General features: G+C 34.0%; 1 protein-coding gene and 1 pseudogene across 1 annotated transcript in view; both read right to left on the minus strand.

Annotated features, from left to right (window-relative positions):
• Positions 1-15,995, minus strand: part of SPATA16 (spermatogenesis associated 16) — a 237,058-nt gene that overhangs the window by 175,057 nt on the left and 46,006 nt on the right. Inside the window, exon 2 of the mRNA XM_036850729.1 lies at positions 7,591-7,736. Within this exon, the coding sequence (XP_036706624.1) occupies positions 7,591-7,736 (146 nt within the window). The remainder of the gene's footprint in view (positions 1-7,590; positions 7,737-15,995) is intronic.
• Positions 945-1,629, minus strand: LOC118894443 (annotated as a pseudogene).

Consider the following 15,995-nt stretch of genomic DNA (forward strand, 5'->3'; position numbering starts at 1 on the left):
TGCAAATGGCATTATTTTGTTCTTTTTTTTATGGCTGAGTAGGATTCCATTGCATATATGTACCACATCTTCTTTATTCATTCGTCTCTTGATGGACATTTAGGTTGTTTCCATGTCTTGGCTATTGTGAATAATGCTGCTATGAACATAGGGGTTCATGTATCTTTTTGAATTATAGTTTTGTCCAGATATATGCCTAGGAGTGGGATTGTTGCATCATATGGTGATTCTATTTTTAGTTTTCTGAGGAACCTCCATATTGTTTTCCATAGTGGCTGCAGCACATTCCCATTCCCACTAATGGGAATGTAGGAGGGATCCCTTTTCTCCGCACCCTCTCCAGCATTTGTTATTTGTAGACTTTTTAATGATGGCCATTGTGACTGGTGTAAGTGGTATCTCACTGTAGTTTTGATTTGCATTTCTCCAATAAGTAGGGATGTTGAACATCTTTTCACATCTAAAGGGTATTTTAAAAATAATAGTGTCCTCTATGCATATATAGAGTTTATTGCTGTTATTACCATTGAAAATAATCTGCATTCGTTATTGGTGGTGGGATTGAAACAAAATACAAATCTGATATATTTTAAGATTTAGGAGTGATTTTAACCAGTTTACTTAGATTTAAAGATGAGAAAACTGAGGCAAAGTGAAGTTAAGTTACTTGTGAAAGTCAAAGCTAGTAAGTGATGAAGCAGAAATTCAAATCCATGCCTTTGTTATTTTATTTTTTTATATTTTGACTGATGGGTTATTTAGATGTGTATTTTTTAATTTCCAAGTATTTGGAGGGGTTTTTCTAGATATCTTAATGATTTCTAATTTAATTGCATTATAGTCAGAGAACAAGCTCTGTCAGATTTCAAATTTTCAAAATTTTGTTAAGCCTTATTTTTATCCTTGGTAATACTCCTTTTCTTTTTTTTTTTTTTGCCAGCATGTCAAAAAGAACCTTTATTCTGTTTATAACAGCCTCTTATGCTCTCATGCTTTCTTGCCAGATGCCTTTTGAGCAGGTGCTTTCTGGGCTGGAACTTTCTGACCCTTCTGAGGCTTTGGAGGAGGTGCTGCCTTCTGGCCTGCAGCTTTCTGGGCAGGAACCTTCTTACCTGTAGCGGTCATCTTTTTTGCTGGAACCTTCGCAGCAGCTGCCGTAGCTGCCCCCTTAGCAGCAAGTGCTTTCTTGGGAGAAGCCTTCAGGAGAGCTGCTTTTTGAAGTTTCTTAACTTCAAGCTTGATTGTTCCTCATTTTCCTTGTTCCTCATTTTCCTTGCCTTCATGACTTTATAACGATCAAAATCTGTCATCTTGGCTTTCTTTTCTCTGGCTTCAGTCTTCTTGGCCCACCTTGTGGCTGCCCACTTTGCATTGATATCTGCCTTCTCCCAGGCTTCTCGGACATACTTCTGCCGGGCACTGTGTGGGAACTTGAGGATGAAGTCAGTGAGCTGCATGCATTTGAAAGGCATAGCCTGTCTTCTTACTTGAGTGCAAGGTCCATCCACCAAAGCCCTGTTCTGATCAGTAACATCTACAATCGCGACCAGCCTCCTGGCATGAGGCCCAAAGGAGACGTAGGCCACCCGGCCAACCTCCACGAAGTGCCTGAACACCATATTGGCGGCGTTCGGCGAAAAGCAATACTCCTTTTCTTGAGACCTACTTTGTCTGATAGTAACATAGCCAAGCCTGACAGAAAAACAGATTTTTATGTTTACTGTATGGTATGTCATTTTCCTTCCTTTTACTTTCAAACTATGTCTTTTTGTAGATAGAACATAGTTGAATCTTGTGATTTAATCCAGACTGACGATATCTGCCTTATAATTGGATTGTTTAGTCAATTAGTGTAGTATGTTTAATGTAATTATTAATCATTTTGTTCAAACCTGTTGTCTTGCTATTATATTCCAGTGTCCCATCCATTATTTGTTCTTCTCTTCCTCCTTTCTTGACTTCAGTTAATTAAATATTCTTTAGTATATATAATTTTAAGGCCATAATTGGCTTTCTAGCTATACTGATAATATTTTTAATGATTACTCTAGCGATTATAACATGCATTTTTAATTTAACACAGGCTACTTAGAGTTAATATTGTACTACCTCATGTAAAAACTTTAGTAGTAAAATTCCAGTTGTGCCTCCTCCCACAGGTTTTTGTGATATTGTAGTCAAATATTGCACATCAAAATATATAATCTTATTATTTATTATTTTTACCTTAGATAATATGATAGAACACTATTTTTTCCTTAGTCATTCATTCTTTTTTTCTTTTTCTTTGCATTTTATTTTTTACTTATTTATTTATTTTTTCACACACACACACACACACACACACACTGTATTTTATTTTTACAAGAGATAAATAGACTGACACCAAGCATTGTAAATGGATGACCACAACAAAAGCAACAATGATTGCAATTACCAAACACGAAACACACTCATACTATGTCATAATATTTAGTCATTCATTCTTAAATAAATTTTGAGAAGAAATATAGTGTTTTATGTTTACTCACTTATTTACCATTTCTGATGCTCTTCATTCCTTTTTGTAGATGCAAATTTTACTCTACTGTCATTTACTTCAGCTTGAAATATCTTATTTATCATTTCTCAAAGTGCAGATCTGCTCAAGATTAATTTTTAACTTTAGTTATTTAAAAATGTATTTATCTCACTCTCATTTTGAAGAATTTTTGTTGTTGTTGTTGAATTCTTGTTTGACATCATTTTTCTTTCAGCACTTTAAACTTCTTTTTCCATTGTACTTTGATCTCCATTATTTCTGATTAAAAGTCACCTGTTATTTGTATTATTGTCCCTGTGTGTTACATGTTGTTTTCTTTTATCTGCCTTTAATATTTTCTCTCTGTCTTGAGTTTTCAAAAGTTTGCTTATGCTGTTTCTAGATGTGGTTCTCTTTGTATTTATTTTAGTTGGGGCTAACTAGATTTTACTTTTTTTAAAATCAAATATGGAAAATTTCTAGTAATTACTTTTATGCCCTTTTCTCTCTTTCTTTTCCCTTTGGGACAGTTACATGTATGCTAGATTGCCTGTTACTGTCTCTGAGAATAGGTCACTGAAGCATTGGTTAATTTTTTAAAATATCTTTTTTTCCTCTGTGTTCATATGGGGTAATTTCTACTGATTTGTCTTCATGTTCACTAATCCTTTCTTTAGTACTAAGTCTTCAATCTGATGTCAAGGTCAATCAGTATATTTTTATTTTAGATATTTCATTAATCCATGCTAAAATCTCCATTTGGTTTTTTTCTATAGTTTCTATTTTTCTGTTGAGATTCTCATCTCTTCACTTATTATGATCATCTTTGCCTCAGGATCCTTGGATCTATTTTTTGTAGCTTCTTTAAAATCTTTTTCTACCAATTCTAACATCTGAGCCATCTTGGGGTATGATTGTATGGACTGTTTATTTTCTTAAATATGAGTCTCATCTCCCTATTTCTTTGAATGTACAGAAATTTTTAGTTTTATGCTGGACATTTTGGATGAAGCTTTGTAAGGAATTGAGATTATGACATCATCCCTGCAAAGTTGTTGAATATTTTTCTTATCAGGCAATTAAATGGAAAATACTCTTGTTCAGGTCATGCATGGTTTTAGTCTCTATTAAGGCAGGTCTGTTTTGCCTTTGAATTTAATCCTAAGGAGTGGTCCATTTTGGAGGTCATGGTACTAACTCTTAAAGCATGGTCTTTCTGGGGTTTGAGCTGAATGCCTTAGGTACTCAGTGAGGTCTCTTCACACTGGTACTTCAGGATCTCCCATCACTGCAGGTCCTCTGGTATTTTCACTTAGCACTTAGTCCCATAGCAGGCAGTCTCTGCTACATGACGTCCCACTTCTTATATTGGCCAAGAACCTGCAGCAAATCCTCATGCAGTCTTCTAACCCCAACCCCCTCACATAGCTATTTCTCCTTTGGTCACCTGCCCTGTTAATTACAGCTTTTTTGGCAGCCTGGTATTCTAATCTCTGCCTCCTCAGCCCATTGAGATTTCAGTTTAACGTTTAACGTGATCGCCAACTCCCCGAGTAAGGGCAGGAAAACAACCCCAGCAAAAAGCTAAGAAAATTGTGGGGCTCACCATGTATACTGTCCTTCTCTCAAGGATCAAAGTCCTGCTATGACCATTTTCCAGTGCCTAAACAGAGTCGTCTCATATATTTTGTCCAGTTTTATACTTACTTATAGCAGGAAGGCAGGCCCAGTACCAGTAACTCTATCATGGCTGGAATAAAGAATCCATGGGTTTATGTTTAATTTTCACAGAACCTTGTGATATCGTATTTGTAAAGTAGGTAATACTATTATAACCTAATTTTATAGAGAATTAAACTCAGGCTAACTGGTGAGTGGGGGAGTCAGAATTAAAACCTGAGCAGTCAGATTCAGACTCTATGCTCTGATTTAATATACAATGCTGCCTCTGCAACCTGAAATTATGTCATTACCTTCATTGCATTTATCACACTCTCTTTTTTCTCATATTTATTAGTATTTGTTTGTTTTTTAAACTTTGCTACCTCTTCTAATGTGCATAAACACCACATATTTCCTGTTTACAACTGCCACCCCCACTGCCTAGCAGAAGCTCTTGGTGAGCATTCAATAAATATTTGCTGAATGAATGAATGAATGTAGATGACACCATTACAATTTTGAAAAGAGGCTCATTTCCACATATTTGCTATTTTAGACTTCATCTTGCCTGCCACCTTGTGGCATCAAAATTCTGCAGCAAAAACAAGCAAACAACAGCAATATAAAGGTGGGAAATATGCAAAAAAGTTGATATGCATCATTAGAATCTTTACAATTATACATATAAACATATAATTATATGATAGGAAAAGAGTTATAGCAGGATTTCTATTCTTGATAAGATAGCAGTAATTAGAAATCAGTCTTAGGAATGTTCAAGACACCACTGATAAACAATGATACTAGTTTGATGAAGTGAGCACAGAGTTGATATGTTTGACTGATGAGTCTAGGCATCACTTTTGGTTGAAGTAAAAAAAAAAAAATGATATCCATATTTGCCACTTTGGATATGTTATTTAAAAAAAGAAAAACTTGTTGACAGTTGTTTTTAAAGCCTTTGTATTACTTATTATCATATTATAGATGTCAACACTTGCCTAATTAATTTCAAAATGTATCTTTATTGAACCTAAAACCATAAAGTTATGGTTCTTGTAGTCTTCTACATGACAGAACAATATGCAGTTACTTTTTATCAGAAGCAAAACTATGTGATGGTTTTCAAGCTAATTTTTGTGTTAACAAATCCCCTAAAGATATGCAGTAGACCTCACATTTACATAAAATTAAAGAAAGGATGCTTCAGCAAATGCAAATAAATGCAAAAAGGGAATATTTTAATTTTGATCCATGATTAGTATCAACCATCACAATGTGGTAATAATACAAAAGCAAGATTCTGCATTCAGTGTATAACTAATGGTTGTAGGCTATTTATAGACTGAGTATCCTGATTAATTTATTTATTTTGAGAAATATATTTATGTTTCAGGCTCTACTTTAAAATCTGAGATCTTTAAAAACATTTAAATATTAGAATCATATGCACTGTCTTCTGCAGTTCTGCAATATGACATTTTGCTGGGTAGCAAAATGATTTATTTCAGTTGGTGCATTGTTAATTGTATGAATTGACTGTTTAACCTCTATTGATTTCCATTTCTTAATGTTCAACTTAGAAGAAGAAGCAAAAGTTATTTTACAATAGAATAAAAAGGATATAAAAGTTAATCCTAGCATAATGGGGAAGATTAGTTTACTATTCATCATTATACATCCTCCCTTCAGTAATTTTCAAGGTCTTGAAAGAGCATGCTTAGTTTTAAAATAAAAGTTTCTAAGCCTAAATAGTGAATCTATTGAAACTAATCCTTGCATCCTTGTTTCTTACAGTACAATTTTGATTAATGTTCATTACTTATTTTTATAACACTGAATTAAATATTGACATGACCATACCATTTAGAATTCTTTTATTATTAAAAATGATTTGAAAATCCATCAAACCATTCTAATATCCAGGAGATATTTTCCTTAATATGCAGGCCATTTTGGTTGCACTTCTTATGTGTAGTGAAAACCGTGGAGAAGGTGATAAATAATTACTTTCAAGTGCATCTCAATTTAGTATTGTTTATGTATGCCTATAGATTTTCTGGGCTATTTCCAATTTTAAATATTTTTTTCCATGGAGCTCACAAGTCACCCAAGTGGCTTTTTCCTTTCAAATGGAAATGGAATGAAATTCTTTGACATAACCATATGTCCTGATATTGGGTTTGAAAATGATGGTTGCATAAGGTGTTTCCAGAAACTATAGAGTCTAATTTCCTTTGGTGTCAAAGAGAATCTATGTTTAGGTTCTGCAGTTTACTTAAAGCAAGAAAATTTCTTTCAAGCAGGTTATCTTATGAATTTCAAAGTGGTTTTGTTGTCCTTGATGTCAAGCTTAAGCCTACAAGCTTGAGGTCTCCTTAGAGCCATGAAGAATCATTGGCGGAACTTTTACATCATTGTGGATGTAGAGTTGTAAATGATTTTTAGCATGTTGGTAGATCTCCTGCTCACGTAATGAGTATTAATATAATTGATAATTGTGTTTCCTCGTGGTTATTAACAGGGCAGGCATTATGTTTTCATGTTGACATTAGTTTTATTATTTGTATCCAAAAGAAGTCCAGGATGTGTGAGATCAGAAAATGAACAAGACTAAATATTTAGGTCAATCACTCTAAGCCAGGCAGGGAGGGGTAGAGGCGTCATAATTCTAAGAAAAGAGTTATTTGAAAGACATAACATAATCACTTTATCTTTGCTGTAGATTAAACTGAATATTACCCATGATAAGAGCAAGGCCTTTAGGAAACAGGACATTTTTATAGAAAAAAGAGATAGGGCTGGGTAATCCTGAGGATTCTAGGAAGCCACAAGCCAAAACAGAGTTCTGAAGAGGGATAGAAATATACAAAAGAAATCTTTAAGGACATAGATTAAAAAGTGTTTCACACCTTTGGACAGCTGTCACACTTACCCCTGCATAGCATCCTTTGAATCAGCTATGCTATCTCCAAATAAGCGATAAGCTTTCGAGTCTTTACTCATGTTTCACAGTTGGAATTTCCTTCTACCATTCTCTGTATTTTGGGCAATTTTGGAAATCCTTCTCATTCCTTACTTAACCTTATTCGTTCCCTCCTTTCTTCCTGCTGTAATTTGCTACTACAGTTATCTGCCTTTTTATTTTGTCTGGCTTTATGGATAATTATTTATGGTTCTCTTTCTTCCGTTAGGTTTTGAGATGCCCTTTGTGATCTCTATGATTGCTTAGTTTAACATAAATCGAGTAGTAAAGAAATGTTTTTTGTTTTGTCTTTAAATTTAAATGGAATCTAAGTTAATCATAATAACATAATGATTAACATATGTTAATATGTTAACTCTCACATAATACCCGCTGCTTGCACAGATAGTACTTATTTGTAGCTATTAACACTTCATTTTACCTGTGTGCATGATTCAGGGCAAGGTCAGGTTTCCTCATCCGTAGATAGCATGTAACAAGCTTTGTCTCAATGAAACTTGCCACACTTGCTACATCTTCAGCAGATGCTTCAAATGGTTTTCCCAGAGCTGCCCCTTTGCTGCAAAGCTTTAAAAAAATACAGTGCTTTAAATTTTCTAATAATCTTGACATATAATTGATCTTTTAAACAAGCAAAACATATATATGTACCTGTACTTTTTCCAAACTACAAGTCAAATATTAACATTTTGATTGTAAATTAAATAAATTGTTCCTGTTCACTATTAAGTGACTGTAATATAAGTAACATATTTTACTGTAAAATGCTTCCTGTGAAATATTTTTAAAGTATGATATATTTTAAAGGGGTGCCATTAGCTAAGAATGTCTGTTTTAAAAATAAAGCATACAATAAGCAAAGATATTAGCAGAAAACCAGGTATAAATCATATTAAATACCAGTGATTTTATGAAAACCCAGCTGAGCAATGATCTAGCACACTATCAAGTTGATTTAATATAATAAGGGGTATCGGAAGTAAACTCCTAGGAGCCATTAACATGATCGGTGATTAATTTGCGTCTGAATCATATTCTCTAGGATGTTATTGAAAGAAAAGAAGTGAAAATTTATTAGAATTTATTGGCGGAGGCCACAGTATCTGAAAAACATGGCAGGAATGTGGAATTCTTAATAAAAATTCCAGGAAGTCAGTGGTTTCTGGGCACCACAGATAAACTGTAGAGGAAGAAAATAATTAATTTTGGGAGGAGAAGCCCAAACATTAAGAAGTGTCAATAATATGACAAGGATAGATCGGCACTTTTTTTTTTTTCCCTCAGAGTTTTCTACTGTGTCTTAGAATCAAGGCTGATGGGGGAGGAGAAACTCCACCTGTTTAGTGACCTTATTCAGATTATCTGCTTCTTTGCTCTTTTCTATATCCTCTATGCTTTTCTTACCAGGGATAGTAATATTTGGAGTTAATATCTATTTATATATACCTTAGTGTAAAATTTCTTGTATTCTAAATCCTTATTATTTAAATGATATTATTTAAACTAATTTTTCTGTTTTTAAATTTTTTTGGCTGCGTTGGGTCTTCGTTGCTGCTCACGGGCTTTCTCTAGTTGTGGCGCGTGGGCTTCTCATTGTGGTGGCTTCTCTTGTTGCAGAGCACGGGCTCTAGGTGTGCGGGCTTCAGTAGTTGCAGCACCCGAGCTCAGCTGTTGTGGCTCGCGGGCTCTAGAGCGCAGGCTCAGTAGCTGTTGCGCATGGGCTTGGTTGCTCCGCGGCATGTAGGATCTTACCTGACCAGGGCTCGAACCTGTGTCCCCTGCATTGGCAGGTGGATTCTTAACCACTATGCCACCAGGAAAGTCCCCTAATTTTTCTTTTATAGAGTAAGTTGAGGTTGCCTTGCAACCTCATTTACATTAACATTGTTGTCAATTATTTTTTAAAGTGCAAATGGGTTGAGAATGACTATATTCTGTTCGAAAATATATTTCTCTTCTTAATTCATCCAACAACTGTGAGCTGAAGGAGAATCTAGATGTTTAACATCCCTAGTTTGAATTGGTAGTTACCTGGTGCTACTATCTTTTGCCTGGATATCCTGTCAAGTCTGAGGATTCATATCATTTTTAAAAGTCTTTTCCAATTTGATGGGAGAAATTTGTTACTATAATACATACTTTCAGTCAATATATAGTTATTGAGTAATTACTAGTAATTGTCAGACAAAAATTACTGCCCTTACATTTTAATTTGCATTAGATAGGTCTTTTAAATAAATTTTGGCTATTTTTAATTCCATGTAAATTCCTGTTTTCTATTCCTTGCCTATTTCCATAATCTTTTTCTTACTAATTATAAGAGCTCTTTAGGTATGTAATCTATTATTCCTTTTCCTGAACAACTATATGCACACAATCAAATGTAAAAGTTTTTCCCCTCAAATTATCCTTTAGAAAAGAATCAAATTCTATTCATGTTCTTATAAGGGCCCTCAGAGTACAGTTCTTAATTATTTGGGGGGAAAACAAGCAAAGACTCTTGTGGAAGATACAAAGTAAATGACCTCAGTCAATGTTGTCTGGTTGCTTTATAAAGATTACCTGATAAAACTGATAATAAAAGAGACAAAGCATTTAACACTGATTTAGTAACTATTCCTGAGAGTCTGACCTCACGAATGTCAATATAGTTGGAAACAGACCTTAAAATATCATTTAAGAGAAAGTGTTATAATTTGAACATGACGACTTGAGACCACACCTCTCCTCTGATCCTGTAGGGCCAATCTGATCCTGTAGGACCCAGAGATACCTAAAGCAACAGTTTTTCAGGGGGAAAATAAAAAGATTTTTGGATGACATAGCTCTTTATAAAGCCCAAATCAGTAGAAAACAAAATGAGTAGAAATTACGTAGTTTTATTTGCCAGCATATCATCATATTAAAATTCTAGAACCTCTTGATTAATTTTATCCTCTAAATTAAATCAGCATTTTTTTTCAAATCTTAAATGCTCACATCTCATGGATTTTTCACATAAAATCTTAAAGAAACAAAAGAGAAACAAGCCCCACATTGTATGTGTCCTTTGCCCCTTCCTCCTCTGTGTCCCTCTCTGTTGCGGTGGAGCAGGCATGTCTCCTTTCTCAGGCACACTTTTTATGGGATGAATGTGTGGGCCATTCAGGGAGTAGCGTCTACAAGGACACTCAGATCCTACGTGGTAAGAGGAAGCTGACCTTCAGATTAAATAATATTAAAGACGTGGTCTATGAACATTGAGATAAAGTGAAGAATAAATTCCTGATCTAATGTCTGCAATATTCTCTACTTCTGTGAGATTCAAGGCCAGAAAAGGAATAAAATGATCAATCTTAACACACTAAAGAGTATACTTTATTTATGAAGCCAAACTATAAGACAGCAAGGAGAGACAGGGATAATTTTTCAGTTCACATTAAAATGGGAAAACAGGCAGCCTCCTGGGTAGGCTTATGTATATTTGTGGTGATCTTGGTTTATCAGTCAAGTATTCTAAGATAGAGTACTTTCTGATTTTATCAAAGGTTGCTTTATTTGTTTGCCAAAGTGGGGCATCTTTGAAATAAGCTTTGCAAATTGTTATAAATATGTTGAAGTTAAAGGTAGAATTATAGTAAATATAGACAAAGTACTGGTGTCAGGATTATAAAGAACATTCCAGATATTTTGCTGAATTTTAAAATTTTCATGCAGATATTTGTAGAGACTGAGAAGTTAATTCTGTAGAAGATGAAGAACTTTAATGTGAGGTGTATTTGTTTGAATGTGGGAAGGGTGACTTAGTTCAAATTATATTTGTCTAAAGCTATACACTTTACATTTTTGGTGAAATAACTCATGGAGATAAGGCAACAAGAACTTTTAAACTACCTGATATAGTATATCAGTGAGAAGACTTTGAATTAGGAAACAAAATTATGTGTTAGTTTTTTGTTTTGAAAAGAAGCCTAAAATATTTTTGAATGAAGCATGGACAAGTTAAAAGCATAATATTTAAGGGAAAATGCAGTGAAGACTTATGTGTATTGTTGTTTTCATGAGGAGGTAGATTAAAATGAAATTTCAGTAGTAAATTAGAATCACAAGCTCAAATTTTAATTAAAAAATACATATTTTACAAAATATATTTGATAGTTTTCTGAAAACAGGATGGCAATACTTCAGAGTTATAAAATCTTTTTCTCAGGTATCTCAAAGTTCTTTTAAGAAATAAATATCAAACCTATTTTCAGAAACTGTGGCAAAAAGGAATTTCAAGTTTTGTTTAAAAACACAGATAAAAATAATATAAAGCCCAATAATAGCAGAAATAATCAGGATTAAATATTATATTATGGGTCCCATTCTTAAAAATACAGCCACACATTTTTCTTTAATTAGTATCATCATTAATAAGATTGATATTGCTAATAGATTCTCCCTTATTAGAATATTGTATGATGAGTGTTTGCCCACCATATTCATGGGACATAATTTTAAGTGATCCCTGAAGGTCTAGGAGAGAACAGTAAATCTTGAAAAATGTGGCATTATTTGAGTTATCAATTAGCTACAAATAAGAGTATATATCATTCATCCAATCAGAAATTGTTAAGGTTTTAATATTGCTTTGGAAATTATAAAAAAATCTAAAGATGGAGAGTAAGTTACCCATAACCCTATCACCATGTATAATTGCCATTAATTTTTTACATATTTCCTAACATCCTCTTCATGTTTTTATAATAAATTATGTATTGTATATAATCTTTGCATTTCTTTTTCATATGATCTGCTCCTTTTTATGTTTTCAATTAAAATCTAAAATGTATTAAAATATACTCATGTTATAATTATAGTTGGATATTTCAATATCCCACTCTCAGCAAATGATAGAAATACTAGAAAGAAAATCAGCAAAGATCATAAAGATCTGAGCAACACAATCAACCAATGGTAATTGACATATATGTAAAACACTCCACCTAACAACAGCAGAATACATATTTTTCTCAAGCACCCATGGAAAAGTCACTGATATAGAGTATATCATGGGCAATAAAGTAAACATCAACAAATTGAAAAATACTGAAATTCAGAGTATATTCTCTACCATAATGGAATCAAAACTCAACAGTTAAGAAAAAGACTCCAATTTGAAAGTGGGCAAAGACATGAACAGATTTTTCACTGAGGAGGACATGCAGGTGGCAAATAAGCTCATAAAAAGATGTTTGACATGTTTATTGTTTGACATCATTAGTCATCAGAGAAATGTAAATTAAAACTACAATGAGGTATCACCACATACCTATTAGAATGGTTGAAATAAAAAATAGTGACAACACCAAAATCTGAGAATGGTGAGGAGTTGGATCACTCACACATTGCTGATAGGAATGTAAAATGGTACAGCCAGTGGAGAAAACAATATGGCAGGCGCTTAAAAAACTAAACATGCAACTACTGTACAACTCAACAAGTGCACATTAGGCACTTATCCCAGAGAAATGAAGACTTATGTTCACACAGAGATCCATACGTGAATGTTTATAGCAATTTAATTCATAATAGCCCCAAATTGGAAGCAATCTAGATGTCCTTCAATGGTGAATGATTAAACAAATGGTGGTACAGCTATACTGTAAAGTATTGTTCATCTATAAGAAGGAATGAGTGAGTGATAGTGCAACAACTTAAATGAATCTCTAGGGAATTATACTGAGTGAAAAAAAACCCATCCCTAAAGGTTATATACTGTATGATTACATGACAAAATTATAGAAATAGAGAACAGATTAGTGATTGTGTGGGGTTAGGGATGGAATGGGTGTTGTGGTTATAAAAGGACAACAGGAAGGAATCCTTGTAGTGATAGAACTGTAAACTGTAAGGTATTTTGACTTTGGTGGGTAGATACACAGAAGTAAATACACACACACACACACGAGTACAAGTAAAGTTGGAGAAATTTTAAGATTGGTGGAATGCCTGAATCTTAATATTTTGGTGATGGTACTAGTCTTGCAAGAGCTTACCAGTGGGAGAAAACTGCATAAAGAGTACATGGAATCTCTCTGCATTATTTCCTACAACCGCATAAGAATCTACAGTTATCTCAAAGTAAAGTTTAATTAAAAAATAATCATGTTAAGGTTTAAGTGTCTTTCATTTTATCCCCCTCCTTTTGTTTTAGCACAATTATTATCATGTTTAACTGAGATTTGGGATGAGAAGATTAATCATATCTGAGGAAAATAATTTTCTTGGGTTTTTTCTTGTCAAATTATAGACTGATTTTTATAATGAAGGGTAATAATTCATAATGAAGTTTGCTCTGAAGTTTTATTTGTCAGCCATTGTGAAAGAATGCATCAGTTTCTCCAGATTCTCATTATTGTGGTCTCTTATTTAAGGACATTTGCCATGAGATGAGGGTTGTACTTAGTTATATTCACAGGGAGAAGGTGGCAGGTCCTTTTGTATTATGACTTCATTATTTATTTTTTCTTAAACATCTTTCAGTTTGCGAGCCCCACTTCCAAGTAATTTTTCAAAGAGGGGTTATGTGGATGGTAACTTCTCTGAGCTCAGGCATTACTGAGAATGTATTTTTGCTGACTTTATACATGTAAAGGAATGTAGCTGAGTGTATGTTTCTTGAGACATAACCGTTTCTCTGTAAATACATAGTTCTCCATTTATGTTCTCATATTTAGCATGCAGAGGAGGAAAAAAATCATACTTTTTTGGATTAAACTAGACATAATTTAAGAGAACTTCCTGTGTTGAAATTTCTTTGTTTTCCCCAAGCATGTGATATATTTTTCAGTAATTCAAAATTATTGCTGCCATGAATCCAGATGTGTTCTATTTTCATCTGTTTTGCCTGGAAAGAGGTAAGGTCTTTGTGTTTCCATAACCAGGTTTTGTTTTTTGGTGTTTTTTTTTAACTTAGAAAAGTTTTCTTCACTTACATCTTTGATTTTTGTTCCCATCCCAACTGCCATGTTTTCTTTCTTAAGAAAGTAATTAAGTTGCATTTCCATCTCTGTTCTTCATGTCTATTAGGTTTTCTGATTTATTTCACCACTGCATTCTGGGAGAGTGTCTCAAGATTGTCTACTAAATTATTGGCTTTATTTCCCAATATTAACTCTACTATTAACTCTACTTCTTTTTATAATGATGATAATTGCAAACATTTAAATAGTGCTTATTATGTTACAAGCAGTGTTCTAAGAGCACTCCATCTATTACCTCATTTGATAATCACTGTTTTCATGCCCATTGTCTTAGTCAGTTCAGGTTGCTATAACAAAATACCATAGACTGGGTGGCTTAAAAAATAAACATTTACTTCTAATGGTTCTGGAGACATGGAAGTCCAAGATCAGGGTGCAGTGTGGTCCACTTCTGGTGAGGGCGCTCTTTCAGGTTGCAGACTGTCGACTTCTCATGGTAACCTCCCATGGCAGAAAGAGGACCAGAGAGCTCAGTTGGGTCTCTTTTATAAGGGAACAAATTCTCTTCATGAGGGCTCCACCTTCAAGACCTAATCACCTCCCAGAGGCCCCACCTCCAAATACCATAACATATACGATTAAGTTTCTACATATGAATTTGGGGGGGGGGGATAAGCATTCAGTGCATAGCACTCATTACTCATTTTACAGATGAGGAAACTGAAGTTTAGAGAGTTATGTAGTCATCTCAGGCTACACAGTAATTTGGATTCATACCTAGATGTCTGGCCCTAGAGTCTGCGTGTTTAATCACTACACCAGTGCTACAGTGTCACTTCCTGAGCTACTGATCCATGATGAGATAAGCACAGAAACAGAGTAAGCATTTAGAAACTTTCATAGCAGTTTGATAGAGAAATATTATATTTGTTGAATTATAATAAAAATTAGCTTTTGTATTTTTATGTCATATTTTTACTTCATTTTTTTCTAGTAATTTATTTTTACTCTGTTTAATAAAGTATCATTCCACAACAGATTGGGACAAAACCAACACCAAAGAGAATTGGTTCTTTAACACAGATAATGAAAAGAACTGTACTAAACTGTTAGAAATTAGATAATTAAGAAATTATAAAGAGAAAAAATTCGTAATTCTATTATTTTTTTTTTAAGGAATTCCTTATTTTTGTTATTTATTTATTTATCCATTTTATTTTTGGCTGTGTTGGGTCTTCGTTTCTGTGCGAGGGCTTTCTCTAGTTGCGGCAAGCGGGGGCCACTCTTCATCGCGGTGAGCGGGCCTCTCACTATCACTGTTGCGGAGCACAAGCTCCAGATGCGCAGGCTCAGTAGTTGTGGCTCACGGGCCTAGTTGTTCCGCGGCATGTGGGATCTTCCCAGACCAGGGCTCGAACCGCATCCCCTGCATTGGCAGTCAGACTCCCAACCACTTACGCCACCAGGGAAGCCCCCATAATTCTATTATTAAAAAATGACCACTGTTAGATGTTGGTGTGGATATATCTATATTAGCTAGTTCTCTGTCTATCATCTCTCTGTCATCTATCTATGTCTTTCTCCTTCCATTTATGAAAATGATATTATTCATTATCCATACTATTATGTTTCTTTCTCTGACTGTATCTTGGACATTAATAAATATAGATTTATACCATTTTTTAAATGGCTGCATAATTTTACCAGATCCCCATTTAATGTTTTTCCTAGTGATAAATTTCTCCAGAGACACTGGAAGTTCTTAATGTCATAAATAAGGTACATTGAACAGCCTTGTATATACATCTTTGCCCACACATTTGATCATTTCTAAATTTTCATATTCTATCTGTTATAATGTACTGTCGCATATCGGAAT

Source organism: Balaenoptera musculus, chromosome 4 (assembly GCF_009873245.2).
Source record: "Balaenoptera musculus isolate JJ_BM4_2016_0621 chromosome 4, mBalMus1.pri.v3, whole genome shotgun sequence".
Lineage (NCBI taxonomy): Eukaryota > Metazoa > Chordata > Mammalia > Artiodactyla > Balaenopteridae > Balaenoptera > Balaenoptera musculus.